The sequence below is a fragment of the Staurois parvus genome, unplaced genomic scaffold (assembly GCF_062004578.1).
Source record: "Staurois parvus isolate SC_StPar_1 unplaced genomic scaffold, SC_StPar_1.0 ptg000525l, whole genome shotgun sequence".
NCBI lineage: Eukaryota > Metazoa > Chordata > Amphibia > Anura > Ranidae > Staurois > Staurois parvus.
The window spans coordinates 214,794-230,866 of record NW_028318321.1 but is presented as its reverse complement, the minus strand read 5'-3'; the positions used below and the strand labels follow the sequence as shown (position 1 = coordinate 230,866).

The 16,073-nt window shown below is 38.7% G+C and overlaps 1 protein-coding gene across 4 annotated transcripts in view; it reads right to left on the bottom strand.

Moving 5' to 3' along the window:
* Positions 1 to 16,073, bottom strand: part of NT5C2 (5'-nucleotidase, cytosolic II) — a 158,503-nt gene that overhangs the window by 104,838 nt on the left and 37,592 nt on the right. For 2 of the 4 annotated variants that reach the window (XM_089690239.1, XM_089690242.1), the window contains exons 1-2: positions 8,072 to 8,199; positions 2,353 to 2,474 (exon numbers count right to left, since the gene is read on the bottom strand). In XM_089690239.1, the coding sequence (XP_089546365.1) occupies positions 2,353 to 2,474; positions 8,072 to 8,092 (143 nt within the window). In that variant the 5' untranslated portion in view covers positions 8,093 to 8,199. Of the gene's footprint in view, positions 1 to 2,352; positions 2,475 to 8,071; positions 8,200 to 16,073 lie in introns of those variants that run through there. The other 2 variants (XM_089690241.1, XM_089690240.1) reach the window with 1 other exon arrangement.

Genomic DNA, 16,073 nt, shown 5'->3' with positions numbered 1-16,073 from the left:
ACATTCTGTCTCTATCTTTTAAAATACACCTATGATAAATTATGTACCCTTCATTTTCTTGTAAGTGGGCAAACTTACAAAATCTACAGGGAATCAAATAATTATTGTTCCCTACTGTGTGTGTGTGTGTGTGTATATAGGTATGTATGTATGTATATATATATATATATATATATATATATATACACACACACACACACATATATACACACACATATACATACATACATACATACATACACACACTCACACCACCACTTTAAGACATTTCAAACTAGTTTATCACTTCATGTATTTTGTATCCAAACATTTTCATTTGTTTTTTATTTCAATTTGAACTTGTTTTTTCAGTGTAACAAAAGTACTCCTAAATCTCAGAAATATTTGAAGCTGGCCTAGATCCAATTTAGTACATATTATGGAATGTACAGTATGAAACAATATACAATGATACGCAAGTGGAAGGTCAGAACAGGAAAAATAACAGGTTCTTCAAGATTGATTCATAATTGCAATATTAATCATATTAGGTATATCACAGGGAGTTGGTAAACAATAACAGAATTTGCAATTTAGAAACAACCAAAACTATCCTCTACTTATGTTTTCCACTTGTGAAACCCAACTGACAGGAATGCAAATTGAGCTGGCATCTCTACTTACTACCTGTTGCTTATCAGCATGTCAGAGGGAAGAAATGTCTGCTGTTTTGCCTTATACCAACCAGATCAGATTCAAATCTACAATGGAAATTGACTGTTAGAAAACAGCAGCCTGTATTGGATTGGCTGCTATACCAAAATGTGGAAATACAGAAATAATTCCACTCATGTAGACTTTGGCAAGAAGAGCATATGGCTACCTTTACTTACAAACAGAAAAATGCAAAGCAAGAATGACATACAATACAAACCAAGAAAAGAAAAGGCTAACACAAGGACAGTAATCTGTGCCCCAACAGTTACAAAATGTAGCAGCATTTCTGATTCTTTTTTAACGTGCTGAGTAAAACAGACAACTTTCAGGTATGGAAAATCACTACAGTGGTCATGGTTGATGAAAAAGAAGCTGAACATGACAATATAAAGCACAATACCTGTGTGCTGCATCATGACCCCTGCACTCCACATACATGGATGGTGGCTGCTCCATGCTGGTATACACCCAGTTAGTTAAAAAGAAGAGGATATAAATTCACTGTCCTCTCTGGAAGGTCAGATGACACTTGATGGGGTAGATGTGATGGGATCAATCAGCAGAACAAGGCACAGATTAATGTGTTCACTGTAATCATACAATGATGGCTCTTATAGCAGTGAAGAAGAACAACACGTTTTATGGATGGGACAGCTCAGCATGTCAAAAATGAGGGTGGAGTCATTGAACCTCTTGATGACAATACCAACCTGTTACTCATTGTTTCATTACATGCATGTGACGCTATATACCATAGTCAAAAAATTACAGATCAAAGTTACTATTAGGGTAATTTTTAACTGGATCCCATGACCAGGATTCTAGTGAAATATGTAATTGGTCTAATATATAGCAATACATGAATACCTGATCACAGAATGTACAGGAAATAGGATAATATGTAGAGATTTGCTTTCACTTCCTTTTTCATCTCCAGGACATGAAGTGAAAATGAATCTCCCCAACAGAACAGAGGTAGTGAAAAAGAAACAACCTAGCAGGGATTTTAACATCTAAAACAAGTAAAGAAATTTGTGGCTATACTTACACTTCAAGATTTTAAAAAGACGACATTAGGTGCTTTGCAGAGGGGTCATTGCGTGACAAACTCACATGACCAAGGAAAGGTGTTTCAGCACTTTAAAAACCTTTTAGGGAAACGGTGTGGTCCTAGCCTTTATCAAAGCCTTTATCTACATATGCATCAACTTTACAAATTCTAGTAAATGACTGCACAGCATTGGTAATTTTTACATTTTACCTTTTTTCCCCAAAACATAACTGACTAAATACAGTAGCCCTCCCTGAAGTTGTTTTTAACTCAAATACACTCAAAACAAACCAGCTTTTCTAGCAAATGCCATTGTCTGAGTGTCAGTTCAGGCACAACGGATGCTACAGAGTACATTGTTATACTAGTACTGAGACTGCAAAGCCCACAACCAAAAGATCTAACCCTATCAAAGCCATAAAGAAGGGAGTGCTTCCAGCCCCCAAAACACAATAGATATTTTTAATGCCATACACGAACAAAGTGATCATTGTTCTCCAACCAGGTGGAGTTTCCAAGATTTTACATTCTAGCACAGTGTTCCCCACCTACCTCCAGAAACTTCATACTATGAGTCCAGGAAGGTAAGACATAATATGAATTACCTGTGATAAGCTTCACGACGATATTTTTTTAGTGCATGGCCATCCATATTTGCAGGAATGTCTGCTGCATTTTGGAGACGATCACTCCATGATGTTGTCATTTTTAAGCCACGTGTTTGGTTCTGGAAAAAACAGGAAAACTACAGTTACAACTAGCTGCAAAATGAACAGATGAATTACGCACCAAATATTCTATATAATTCAACTAAGGACTACAAACACTCAAAATTGGGCTTGGGTTGGAACTATGAATCTAAATGTCCACTTTCCGAAGCCATTTATGAGAAGTAAGGGGTAAGGCTGCAGATCCTCAATGCTCTGAAGGATCTTGTGAAGGCACAAGTACAGAGGGCACAACTGCCTGTACACACTTTGTACATGCTTCAAACATCCAATGTCTTATTATGCACTCTAAAATTAAACAGCGACTGTCTTCTTCACCCACTTATTTCATTATTATCTCCTATACAGCCTGTTAACTGAGATGCCAGCTAATGTGTCACTAGTTCAAAGTGAATGGATACTGTTCATTTTCATGTTCCCTCAATGAAACAAAAAGTGACCAGTCATAAAGATTCATGAAGCAACTTTTATCTGCAAAAACACCACCGCTACTCTACAACTAGCAGTGATGAGAATGATCAGCAGAAAAAGGTATTTGTAATTCCTGCAACTACAAACTGGTTTTACCACAGTGTCTACATCAAAAGCTGGTTCAATACGGCAATCTACATAGCAGTGATAGTGTTTTACATGCACAATCCTATAACAACCATTCAAATTTGTTATAAAACTGAACCAAAAGATTACTTTTAGTTGTGTGTTGCTGAATATCCTTGCTATTCTATACATCTTCACTGAATAAGAGAATTTAATGCATTTGCACTTTGCTTAAAGCGGAGTTCCACCCAATAGGAGAAATTTCGCTTTAATGCTTTGTCCACCACTCCCCATTAAGGATTGGCAACTTTGGGGAGCAGGTACCCGAATTTGACAGGTACCCACTCCCACTGCAATCGCCTAGGCGATCGGAAGCGGAAGTTGACCTCCCTCCCCGTAGTCTTCTGGGACACGTGACAGGTCCCAGAAGACTACGGGGCCATTCACAAAGCATAATGCTTCTCACGCATGCGCAGTGGGCACCCAGCTGTGAAGCCACAAGCTGTCACAGCCAGGTGCCCACACTAAAGATGCTGGCGCCAGGCTGATTTTTTTTTTCAGCTGGAACTCCGTTTTAAACATTTTTATCTTCAGATAAAGAAGACACATGGTTTTATAAAAGCAAGCATTCTTATCACATTTAGGCTCCATGCACATTGGAAACCTTCCATGCAATGCATGATTTGAAACCATGACGGCGTAGTGTTCTACCGACAGTGACCTTTGAAACTGTGGTCCCAGCTCTCTTCATGTCATTGACCAGCTCCTCCCTTGTAGTTCTGGGCTGATTCCTCACCTTTCTTATCATCAGTGATACCCCATGAGGTGAGATGCATGGAGCACCAGTCCGAGGGAGACTGACAGTCATCTTTAGCCTCTTCCATTTTCTAACAATTGCTCCAACAGTTGATTTATTTTCACCAAGCTGCTTGGCAATTGCCCCGTAGCCCTTTCCAGCCTTGTGGAGGTCCACAATTTTGTCTCTGGTGTCTTTTGACAGCTCTTTGGTCTTGCACATGGTAGTAGTTGGCGTCTGACTGACTGTGGGGTGGACAGGTGCCTTTAAAGAGCTCAGACAGGTGCTACCAAGTTATATTAATGAGTGGAGTAGAGGTGGACTTTTTAAAGGCACAGTAACAGGTCTTTGAGAGCCAGAATTCTTGCTGTTTCTTAGGGGTTCAAATACTTATGTTCAGCAGTGCAAGACAAATAAATTCTTTAAAAATCATACAATGTGATTTCCCGAATTTTTTTTTTTAATTCTGTCTCTCAGAGTGGGAATGCACCTACAATGTGAATTTCAGACCCCTCCATGATTTCTAAGTGAGAGAACTTGCACAATCGCAGGGTGTTCAAATACTTCTGTTCCTCACTGTATGTTATCCTATACCCTGTGTCCATGCACATTAGGTAATATAGAGGCATTTTTAAGCTCAGTGTTTACAAACAGAAAAAAACACTCTTTTGCATTTTTTAGAGCGTTTTTCTAACAGAAAAAAAAAAACCACTCTAAATGCTCCTAAACGCTGGTACAAAAACGCTCAAAATTAGCGTTATTTTCTGCCAAGAGCACTGGCGTGTTTCTTTTTGGTTTTTTTTAACAGAAGGACTGGTGGGTTTTTTTAAGCTAGTGTGCATAGAGCCTAAAAGGACCATGACTCTTAGCTTTGTACTTTCCACATGTACGTCAACCATAAATAATAAAGGATCACATTCTTTTCTTGCCAAAGATCTATGTATATTAATACATAGGTCTGTAGGTATAACTCCCATTTGGTCTGATGTTTTTAAAGTGCAGTTAGCTTGCTCAAATTATAATTGTTTAGAAATGTGGGGGTGATGGAAGTGTGGCATTTCATGGAATGTAGAATGTAGTAACTGTGTACACGACAAGGACAGTAAAAGCTCATAAATAGTTCAGAGAAAATCGGTGGCAGACATCTCCTGAATGGCTCATAAACTATATGAAGTATACATCATGCAATTTTATTTGTGCTGGACCATAAAGAAAAAATATGTTGAGTCTTTCCAGGGTTTTGGTGGATGTGAGTTGACAAGTGTGTTTAATATGGATCAAGGATTTCTCTTTTACATTTCAGCTTTTCTACACAGGTTTTATTAAATGAAGTAATGCTCAATTCTATCATAAAAATACAAAGTCCACATAAATTATGAGGTCTCTATAAAACACTAGGCCAATGTTTTGAACTTTTATATTACTATGTAATCCCTACGTGCCTTCTTGTAAAATTTTAGAATTTATTGCATATTGTAAAGAATCCATTGTAGAAGTGATTTTACCACAAGATATCGATATCGTCTAGGTATAGTTCAAGCTAAAAAATAAACTGAGACCCACTCCAGGGCACCAGCCACTGAGGGAGCTTTTTGGCCCCTGGTACCTCAGCCATCCGCTCCAGATGTCCACCCTAGATGACGTCCTATATCTATAACCTGATGCCTGAATTTTACCCACATCTTGTGAGTTTTTAAATATCTTGTGTGCAATAAACAGTTACCATTTTTACTGCACTTAGTCTGGCGCACCTCTCTCTCTCCATGATTTATTTTTATATAGCATTTATTTTTGGGATTAGGTTGGTACGCATATTTATCTATATTTATACCACAGCACAATAATATCTTTCAGGTGATTGCGCTTAGGTCCTGTTAAGAATCCATTTACCTCATTGCTAGTAAAGGGTGAAATTCATAAACAGGTAAGAAGCAGGGCAGGGCTTAGGCCAGAAGTCAAAAAGTCAAGCTATTTGTAACAAAGTTAAACCAACATCCCAGGAGAACACAGGAGGGTAATGGGCTACTATTGGGCAGGTCTTTTCAAAATTATAAAACAACTTTATTCATGTTACCTTTAGAAAAGGGTACTTTATAGCCCTAAAACTGTCAGCAGTATTCTCTGAGTAGAAATGCTTTTTATCTGCGTTTCAGACTGCTGGCTTCACTACTATCATTTAATAGGTACCTTTGTTGCTATGTACCACTCTGACTTTTGGTCTATGAGATATGAGTGTGAAAAGAACGTAAACATACTCATGAGCAGGTGGGGGGAATTTATATTTGACCCACAGTAAATCTACCTCATAAAACCGCTTCCTATTTACACTAACTTGCAGTGCAGCAAAGTGGACACATTTCCCCACTGTCCAGTTAACACAACCAGTTGTAGACATAGTGGGCATTATTTACTAAAATTGGAGAGTGCAAAATCTTGCGCAGCTCTGCACAGAAACCAGTTAGCTTCCAGGATTTATTGCCAAAGCTAAATTGAAGTTAGAAGCGGATTGGCTGTCATGTACAGCTGCACCAGATTTTGAGTGCTCCAGTTTTAGCAACTTTATCTCTTTGTGTGGTTTTATCATTATTAAATTACATCCTTTACTCCATAAACATGGAAAAACACATTTCATAAAGAAAAGAAAATGCAGTATTTGAACAGTGTGCCCCCAAATTATAAAAATGCTTTTTAGCAGCATATGGAGTCTAGAACTCTGCTTTTTATTGCTGTCAGTTTACCTGTTACAGATTTTCTTGTACTTCCTGCCTTGTTACTGAAACAGTAATCAAGAGGATGCCCGGAATAAAAGGGTAACCCCATCATCAAACCACACTACAGACTTCTTGCAAGCCTCTATAAAAGGTCGTATGTGTGGCTAAACACTGGTACTGTGTAAATCCAATCATAAGTAATGTCAGCCAGCGCTGGCTTATCCTATTATTAAATTTGAAATCAAACAGGTCTCCTTTTCCACCATATACAAGACAAATAAAAAAAATGTCTGGACACACATTTTAAAGTGGTTGTAAAGGTAGGTTATTTACCTAACGTGTTCTCTGCATTAAGGTAAAAAAACCTTCTATGTGCAGCTCAAGCTCCCCTATACTTACCTGAGCCTGATCCATCGCTGCATCCAGGAGCAGTGGCTCTCTCTGCTCTCTCCTTGCTGGGCATGGAGGAAGCAGTGGGAGCCAATGGCTCCTGCCAATCACAGCAAGTAAATAGATTGCAGGGGGTGCGACGTCAAGCCATGCTGTGTGTGTCAATGGGCACACAGAAAACAGCTCAGGATCAAGCCCGCACAAGTGCCCCCATAGCAAGCAGCTTGCTATAGGTGCACTCGGCAGGGGGATGAGCCAGGAATGCTGACAGGGACACCAGAGGAGGACTGGGACTGCTTTGTCAAAAACTATTGTACAGAGCAGGGAGGTATGACAGGTTTGTTATTTAAAAATAAAATAAGTTTACAATGAAAGAAAACTTATACTGAAGAAATATATAGTATATCATTGTTGAACTCTCTTGCATTAATATTTTGTGGAGTTGACACACAAAGTACCAAAGACATTAATGATGGCAGCCTCCACCCTTCCTCTAAATAGATTTTCTTTGAAATTCTCAGAATGCCAGAGTTCAATTTTGGGTTACAAAGCACAGGTTGGATGGGAACAGTTCAAGTGTACAGTATGCCTTAACCATGTCCAAAAGGTGACTTCAAATAGCAATCCAATGGTTTGCTACAAAGTGTTGCACTTTATATTATGCTATACTATATTATCAAATAAAACCCATTAATCTCTTGCACCTGCATGCACCATGCATGATTTATTCAGCCACACTCAGAGTAGAAAATTACAAAAGGTTCCTGAAAATCATTCCTGTTTTGGCTATAAATAACATAACAGTCACTTGCAGAAATGTGCTATCCATGATATTACACATCTAAGAAGAAAAACTACCAATAAAGAAAAAAAATGCCACCGTTCTTGCACCTGATCCTTATTTATGCTGGTTATATGAGTGAAAGCTTGACATCAAGGAATGAAAACAGAACATTCATAAATTACATGGAGACATTTCCTACCAGACTGGGCATGCAGTCAGTGAAAATCAGATCGAGAGCAGTAATGTGAAGCTCCATCCTTCATTCATAATCTATTTTTGTTACAATCCTTCATAAGTGTTGCGTGCAACAAAAACAGAGTAACTTGTGTACAGCTTCTGCACTGAAGAACGGTGAAAACACAAATCATTTAGACTCACTGGATAGCCGCGTCTCATCATCTTGATAATCCAGCTGCCAATGTTGTTGTTGAGAGGGCTGCGGCTCCTTATTACAGGCTATTTATGAAGATAAAGGACACCTGTCATTCTACAGCTGGCACCGACGCTACAAGAGCCAGCTTTAAATTAGAAGTGCTGGCAGGGGGAGCCACGAAGCATTTAAAATAGAAGCAGTGGTAACTCTATCAATATTTCATTAAAAATAGAAGTGGTGTTAGTAGCTTGGACAAGGATATGGGGAAAAGAAATATAACCTTCCATTGTTATTGACATTTTCTATATTCCAAATGTTGGCCATTGATGGAACTAGTTTGTAGCATGAATCTCAAAAAAATACCCAACCAATTTTAATATCTTGATACATGAATATCTGCTGACTGAGAACCATGTGGGACAGAAATGTAGCTTGTAAATGACTAGTGATCAGGCTCCAGCTGCTCAGGCATAATCTGTTTCTTTCTTCTACTGTGCCCCAGTACATGCTCAGTGCTTAAAAGGTGCAGTCAAAAATGATATCTTAGGTAGGAGAAACAAACAGCAGACACAGTCTATGTGCCCACAGCATTTGCTTTTTATCCTGGCAATGCATCAGAAAACCTGGGCAGCCTGCTGTTAAAATTATCTACATATCTTTTGAACTTCTCAACTTCACCCATAATCTATCTGCACACTAATTACACACATCCATGACCACAGAGGAGAATGACTAGAAAAAAAAGAGAGGAAAATAGCAAAAGGCTGCAGTCCCACATAACGTTCCTAGATAGGACTTGCACACTTAATTCTGGCATAGGTTTATACTATTCTGTTTTCAAATACCTGCTGTAACAAATCTGTAATTTAAATGTTAACCACTTCCAGTCCGGACACTTTTACCCCCTTCCAGACCAGGGCAATTTTCAGCTTTCAGCGCTATCACACTTTGAATGACAATTGCACGGTCATGTAACACTGTACCCATATGAATTTTTTACCATTTTCTTGAGACAGATACAACTTTATTTTGGTGGTATTTATTCACCCCTGGGATTTTTATTTTTTTTGCTATGTAAATGAAAAAGTCCAAAAATTTCGAAAAAAAGTGTTTTTCTTATAAAATTTTGCAAATAAATAATATTTCATCATAAATCTTGGCTAAAATTTATTCCGTTATCTTTTTAGTAAAAAACAAAATAAGCCAAATTAGTTTATAACCAAAAATTATAATTTTTAAACTTTGTTTTACATTTTTATCTTTTTTTTTATTATTTTGTTTTAATTTTTTTACATACTGTCACCCTAGCAGTACAGTGTCACCATGGTGACACTGTACTACTTTTGGGGGGTGATGAAGATTTTTTTTTTTTTTACACTGATTGCTTTTACACCCATATAGGATGTAAAAGCAATCATTTCTCTGTCTGCATTCTTGCAGCCATTGAGAACTACTGAGTGAGCTGTGATTGGTCACATGGTACAAGAATGTTGTGAATAGCCTTATACCATGTGACCTCTGTGATCATTCACAGATTTCACACGTAGTAAGCAATGATGTCACAAGTGACATCTTGCTTACAACTTTGCATGTGATCACTGATTGGCCAGTGCATTGTAGTGCACACAGCTGTGAACAGGTCCTAATAGTGACTAGTCCTGTGCCCTCTGTCTACCTTTTCTTGCACACAGCTTATAAAAAGTGGATGTGACTGCACACTTCCGCCAGTCAATCACTAGATTTAATATTTATGAACAATAATTTGTAGCCTATGGTATCATCCCAGAAGGAATAAAACATTAAAATGCAATATTTTATTATAGACATATGCATTTAAAAAGGTCCTTACTTGACAGGGAACATCTCACCTCATCTGGCTTTTCACTAGCACCTGGTAACTGTGCTTACATTTTCCATCACATTAGTTTCACCAAATATAAAAGGAGGGGTGATACAGAACCATCTGCTTACTACTGTATAGTAAGAACATCATGTTATATTCAGATAAGTCTACATGGGAACAAGCTACTGTCAGAGTTTCTGAAAGTAAACCTGCCACAATCAGTTGATCCAAAGATATAGAGAGCTGAATATGCATACTCTTAAAATGTTACTAAACCCACAACAGTAAAATCAGTCTGTATATGCAGTAAAGCATGCATGTTATAAAAGGTATTTAGCAGTTTATATTTACTAAAACAATTTAATTTCCATGTTCTGTGTACTGTGGGAGACCAGATATAGTGAATACAACGTCCTGGGTTTAGTAACACTTTAACTTTCCCTGCACCGGTCAAACTTGGCATGTCACCATTAGAGCATCTCCTTTGGTTAATAATGTATTAAGTGGCCTCACTGACCAACATGAATGCTATTCATCAAGAGGTAGGAAGGGGCAAGAAAAAAATGTAAACTTTTTCTTCTAATGTTGGAATCTAATACATATTCTGAGAAACATCTTTCACTGATAGCCGCTACTTGTACATTTTTCATCACATGATTATTTTGACCAGTTTAATTACATGATAAGTTTGATTGGTTAGCTGTAAAGTGGATCGTGGGATAGAAATGCGGGTGCTGCAATTGCTGACCCCACTTTAAAGCTGCATGCTGTAGGATCACCAGCCTAACTCTCGGTTTAATAATCAATGAATGACTATCATTGAATGAATATGCAGAAAGAAAGTTCAGAATTTTTTTCATTTTATTGATTTACTAATTTGGGTGCTAGGATTATGATGCAAGACTCAGGGGTTGGGATTTAAATACTGGTTGATGCACTTGCATTTCAAATCTCAGACCTGTACCTGGGATTAACTATGAAGCTAATCTTAACTCTAAGGTAAAAACGTGTTTTTTTTAGTAGAGGTATGAAATATATAGGGCAGTCCTAACCGGGCAATATTCACAAGTGATATGACTGATTGACTGCTATTAGTATATCTTTCAACAATAGCATAACATATGTGCTACAAAGTAATTCCACAATGCAGGGACAGCCAAAGACCTATTCCTGCATTCATGAAAGTCTTTTGTGGCAGATGATGTATTCCCTTTTCCACAGGAAACACATGAGCTGAACCTTTGCATGGTGGATAAGTCAGATAAAGTATGTCCAGTACAATATTTTTTTTAACTGTTGACCACAACCTTATTCCAATATCCCCAAAAACCTACCTTCAACCAGAGATGACTATACAAAACAGTCAGAAGATCAGAATGGGAAATGTGCCTAAATATAGGTTTATTTTTAATTAATTGTAAAAGGGTGTCTATGTTCCCTGTTCACACCATATATGTGTGGTGGTGAGCAGAAAAGCACAGCTCAACAGAGATGATGTGAACAAGCCCCTAAGGTCTCTTTCACATGGGCCTAGCTGGTGAATTGTAATCCACAGGAAATCCCATTGTCAGAAGTGGATGGCCAGCAGTTAGCAGGCAATCAGGAGGGGGCATGTTGTCTCCTGTACACCTGTTTGAAGAGGCATTTTTTTCAAATCCCTCTTCACCTTGCTGCAACATTGGATACAGTTATGATGTGGCCCCATTCACCTCTATTGGGAGTGGTGGCAGGCAGTATCACCTGCAGAAAACAACATGCCCAATTTGTTTTTATTTTTGCTGCGGCAATGGTAAGGGGTTGTCCAGTGTTCAATACCTGGTTTTGACAGGCAGCTGAAGAGAGTTGAAAAAACACCTCAACTGCCTGTTTTTGCCATCTGACAGCGCCCATAATCTTTGTGCATTTGGAGATGACTTGTGGTATTCTAAAAAAATTACTTTACTTATGATCACAAGGCTCCTGAACTGTGTAGTTTGTAAAACACGGTACTCCCAATAATGATCTATTCATAAAACCTGGGATTTAGGTGTCTTTTACAATGCATTTGCTGCATGAACAATGTAATAACACAAACAAATGGCAGTTTAAAATAAATCTGCAATGAGAAAAATATAGAGGCTGCCTTTCTTGACATTACCTTCCAAAAATGGTGAGTGCTGTCATGATAACCCTCGTTTCAATATGCTGAATTTCTCCCGTTCTTCCGATTTGCCCCAGGTTAGTGATTCAGAAAGTATTAAAATATATCTAAACCAAAATACTAAAGTTGTGCAAGTAGCTCCTTTTTTGGCTTGAAAATGTCAAGGCCGTTCTAGAAGTCAATGCTTTGAGACTTCTTGTAGGGAGGGGTAGGCTTCAAAACTATAAAAAGCTTTACCTGTCAGAATGGCCTGACATTTGGTTGTGGCAGCAGTCCAACCCCCACCCTCCTACCCGATAGAATCTTATTTAACCCAGTTTAACAAACCCATCCAAACACTGACTACATCAGCATAAGCATATTGACATTTAAACGCAACTACACCCATTTTCACTAAACCATATCAACAATCTACCCAGGACCATAAAATCAGTCTTCAGATTATTGTGTGGGTGGCAAAAAAGGACCAAATGTCAATTTCCGAAAATGTACTGAGAGAGAGAGTAAGCAAGCTTGAAACAGCTATAGTCATGCTCTATATTCAGGCTCTATCTGTTCTGTACACCAGTAGTTCTAGATGCACATTTGGCCAAAATAGCATAGACTTGATTGCCATGTCTCTCCCCTCTACTTACAGCCAAATAAGGAACATAGCCCATTTTTTAAGTTTACAGGGAAGAAATTCAATGTGAAATACCATCTGTTTACAAAAGCCTTTGCTATAGCAAAACCCTGCTCTACTCCCTAGAAACAGGGTAGCTCCATGCACACTAGTGTAAAAAATGGACCATTGACTCAAAGCGAACATTTGTAAATGTATCTGAATGCATCCTATGGTTTTCTAATGACATTCAGAAGCCTTTACATGCTCAATGTTTGAAAGAACTTACCCAATAAAGAAAGATTTTGGTTCATGGCCTGCTTAAAGGAGAAGTTCAGCTTTTTAACAAAATAATACACATCTTTTTTCAGGTAAAAATAATACATTTTACTTTTTTTTTCTACTTGGAGCCTATAAAGCATTGCACCCACGATCAGCAGATAGGGGGTGCCATGCAGGACTCCTGCAGACTTGTCAGTCTGTGTGTTCGTACCTTGTACAGGCAGGCAGCTACACGCTGACAGGAAGAGACGATGAACTACTACAGCGCTCAACAGCACCATAGTAGTTCATTGAGAACTACAAGCCGACAGCCGCAAAGGCTGTTGGTACTTGTAGTTTGCCATTTACATAATTCTCTAAATCAATGACATGGCAAGGCAGGCAGAGCCCCCATGTTTTTTTAAAAATAGTGACAGCTATAGGGGGCAGGAGTTCCCCTGCTAGCTATCACTAGATGCAGTGAAGCGGGCAGCAGCCGCAGGAGCAAGTTACATGTTCCACCATAAAAATTAATGAATCTTAACCCCTTCACGCCTAAGGGTAAAACAAATCTAAATGCCTAAGCACAATTTTGCAACGTTGACATGTGTTAGTAAAACCGTACATATCATAACTACTTTGTACATCCAGGTGAATTATACCACGTTTTTTTTCAGGACAAATTAGGCTTTCATTTGGTGATAAATGGTAATGGATATCCCCTGATTTTATTTTATTATCAAAGGAAAACTGGCCCAAATAGTAAAAAAAAAATGTTTTTTTTATTTAGCTGTGTGTTTCTTGTTACTACCATAACCTACCACCAAAGAACAACCTAAAATAAATTATCAAGCTCTTGACAATCGCTGTGATACCATATATGTGTATGTTATCTGTTCTTTGTACCCGCAGTACAGCCCAGAAACAATAGTGCACACTTTGTTTTTTGTTTTTTTTTTTACCTAAAACACACTGACATTTACACGAACTGATACCATTTTTTTTTTAAATCCTGACCTTTGACCCTGACCTTTACCTTTGACCCTGACCCAAACAATAACCCTGGCACTGAACTAGATCAAACCTTGATCTAGGTATTTTTATTTACAAACATTTTTTTTTTCTCTCTATGCCAGGAGTGAGAGAGATACAATGTATCTCTCTTCTCCATTCATAGAGAAAAAAAAAAAAAAAAAGGGGGCCGGCCAATCAGAGGCTATCACAGCGGTCAAGTGACCCAGAATTGGGAGTCCCGGTTCCCGATCATTAGAATGGGACCCGTGGCTCTCAATGACACCCCGGTCTTTGTACTGGGAGTGCGCTGTGCGGCACGCTCCCAGCACAAAGACAGGTATGCAAATATGCGGCCTTACGGAAAAAAGCCCAGTTCCGTGAGGCCGTGTATTTGTGTGACGTCGGCGTCAAGGGGTTAAGTTCCCAAGGGTGAACTTCTCCTTAAGACCCCATGCACACTGTCATTTTTATAAGCTCAAAAAAAGTTAGAAAAAAAAACGCTGATAAAAGCGTTTTTGTGCTGGCTTGTAGTAAAGTTCAGCATATTTTTTTGCCTGGAATACGCTTTCAAAACTCTTTTTTTTCTGCTCCTAGAAGCTGAAGCTTGGAAAATGATTCTAGCATAAAAAAGTGTACATGGACATATAGGATAACACTATTAGCTTCTAAGAGCAGAAAAAAATGCTCATAACTTCTAAGAACTTAAAAAACGCTAGCATGCATGGAGCCTTAAAGTGGTTCTAAAAAGGCAGAAGGTTTTTTACCTTAATGCTTTATGGTAAAAAAACCTTCTGGGTGTAGCTCCTCCCTCATATTTACTTGAGCCTGATCTCCATCCAGCGATGTGCATGAGAGCCACTGCTCTTCCAGGTCTCTCTCTCAATGGCTCACACAGCTGTCAATCACAGCCAGTGAGCCAATGAGGAGAGAGTAGGGGATGGGGCCAATGTGTGTTAATGGACAATGTCCATTCAGAGGAGAGTGTCTTGGGAGCGAGCCTGCTCAAGTAACCCCGTACTTGGGGCACTCGGCAGTGAGGACCACCGCCAGGGACCCTAAAAGAAGAGGATCAGGCTAATCTGTGCAAAACTAAATTAAATTACTACCTTTAGAATCACTTTAATGTTGGCTTTGCGGAGTTGACCATAACTGAACAGATGTAAATGTATCTAAAATTGGCTAAGCCTGCTTTGAAGTAAAACCATCTAATCAGAGGAAAAAGTGATCTGGGAAGTATAAACATTGTTTATACGTCCCAAATATCTTCTACTTTTAGAAAAGCTAAATGTAGACGTGGCAGTGAGAATAAGGCTCCATGTACATGAGAATACCCTGACCAATGGCCATGGGAAAATGCAAATCGCTGCAAAACATGGAAACCGGGGTTTTGCAGTGTTTTGCGTTTTCCCACGGTCAACGGTCAAAGCGTTCCTATCCTAAACGCGATTCTTCCGCATTCAGGAGGGGGAGGATTAACCTCACCTAAACGTGGCAGCTCCTAAACTCTGCTAAAAGCCTTTTATGGAGTTGAGTTTAGGAGCTTTGGAAAAAAAATGCCAAAAGCTCCTAAACTCAGGCTTAGGAGCAGCTCGTGTACATGAAACCCAAGACCTTGTGAGTAGAGGAAGATTTCTCTTCATACCATGCAGTTAATAGCACACAGTGACGTGGATTTTTCTCTTAAATAAACATGCACACAAACCATTCACAAATGGGTTAAAACATAACATAGGCGCACAGCCTTTTGTATTCATTACAAAATATTCTGTACACTACTGGTGTAGTTATAGAGACCAATTACAACCCTGATTTAAAGTGGAAGAAAAGCCGAACACTGCCACCCCCACTCCTACCTATCCTGCACACTCTATGTAAAAAAGATCCGTGAATTTACCCCTTTTAACCACTTCAGCTCCAGAGGATTTACCCCCCTTAATGACCAGGCCTCTTTTTGCTACTCGGCGCTGCACTAATTCAACTGATAATTGCGCGGTCATGCAATGCTGCACCCAAACTAAATTTACGTCCTTTTTTTCACACAAATAGAGCTTTCTTTTGGTGGTATTTGATCACCTGTGCGCTTTTTATTTTTCATGCTATAAACAAAAAAATGCCAAAAATTTTGAAGAAAAACAATATTTTTTATTT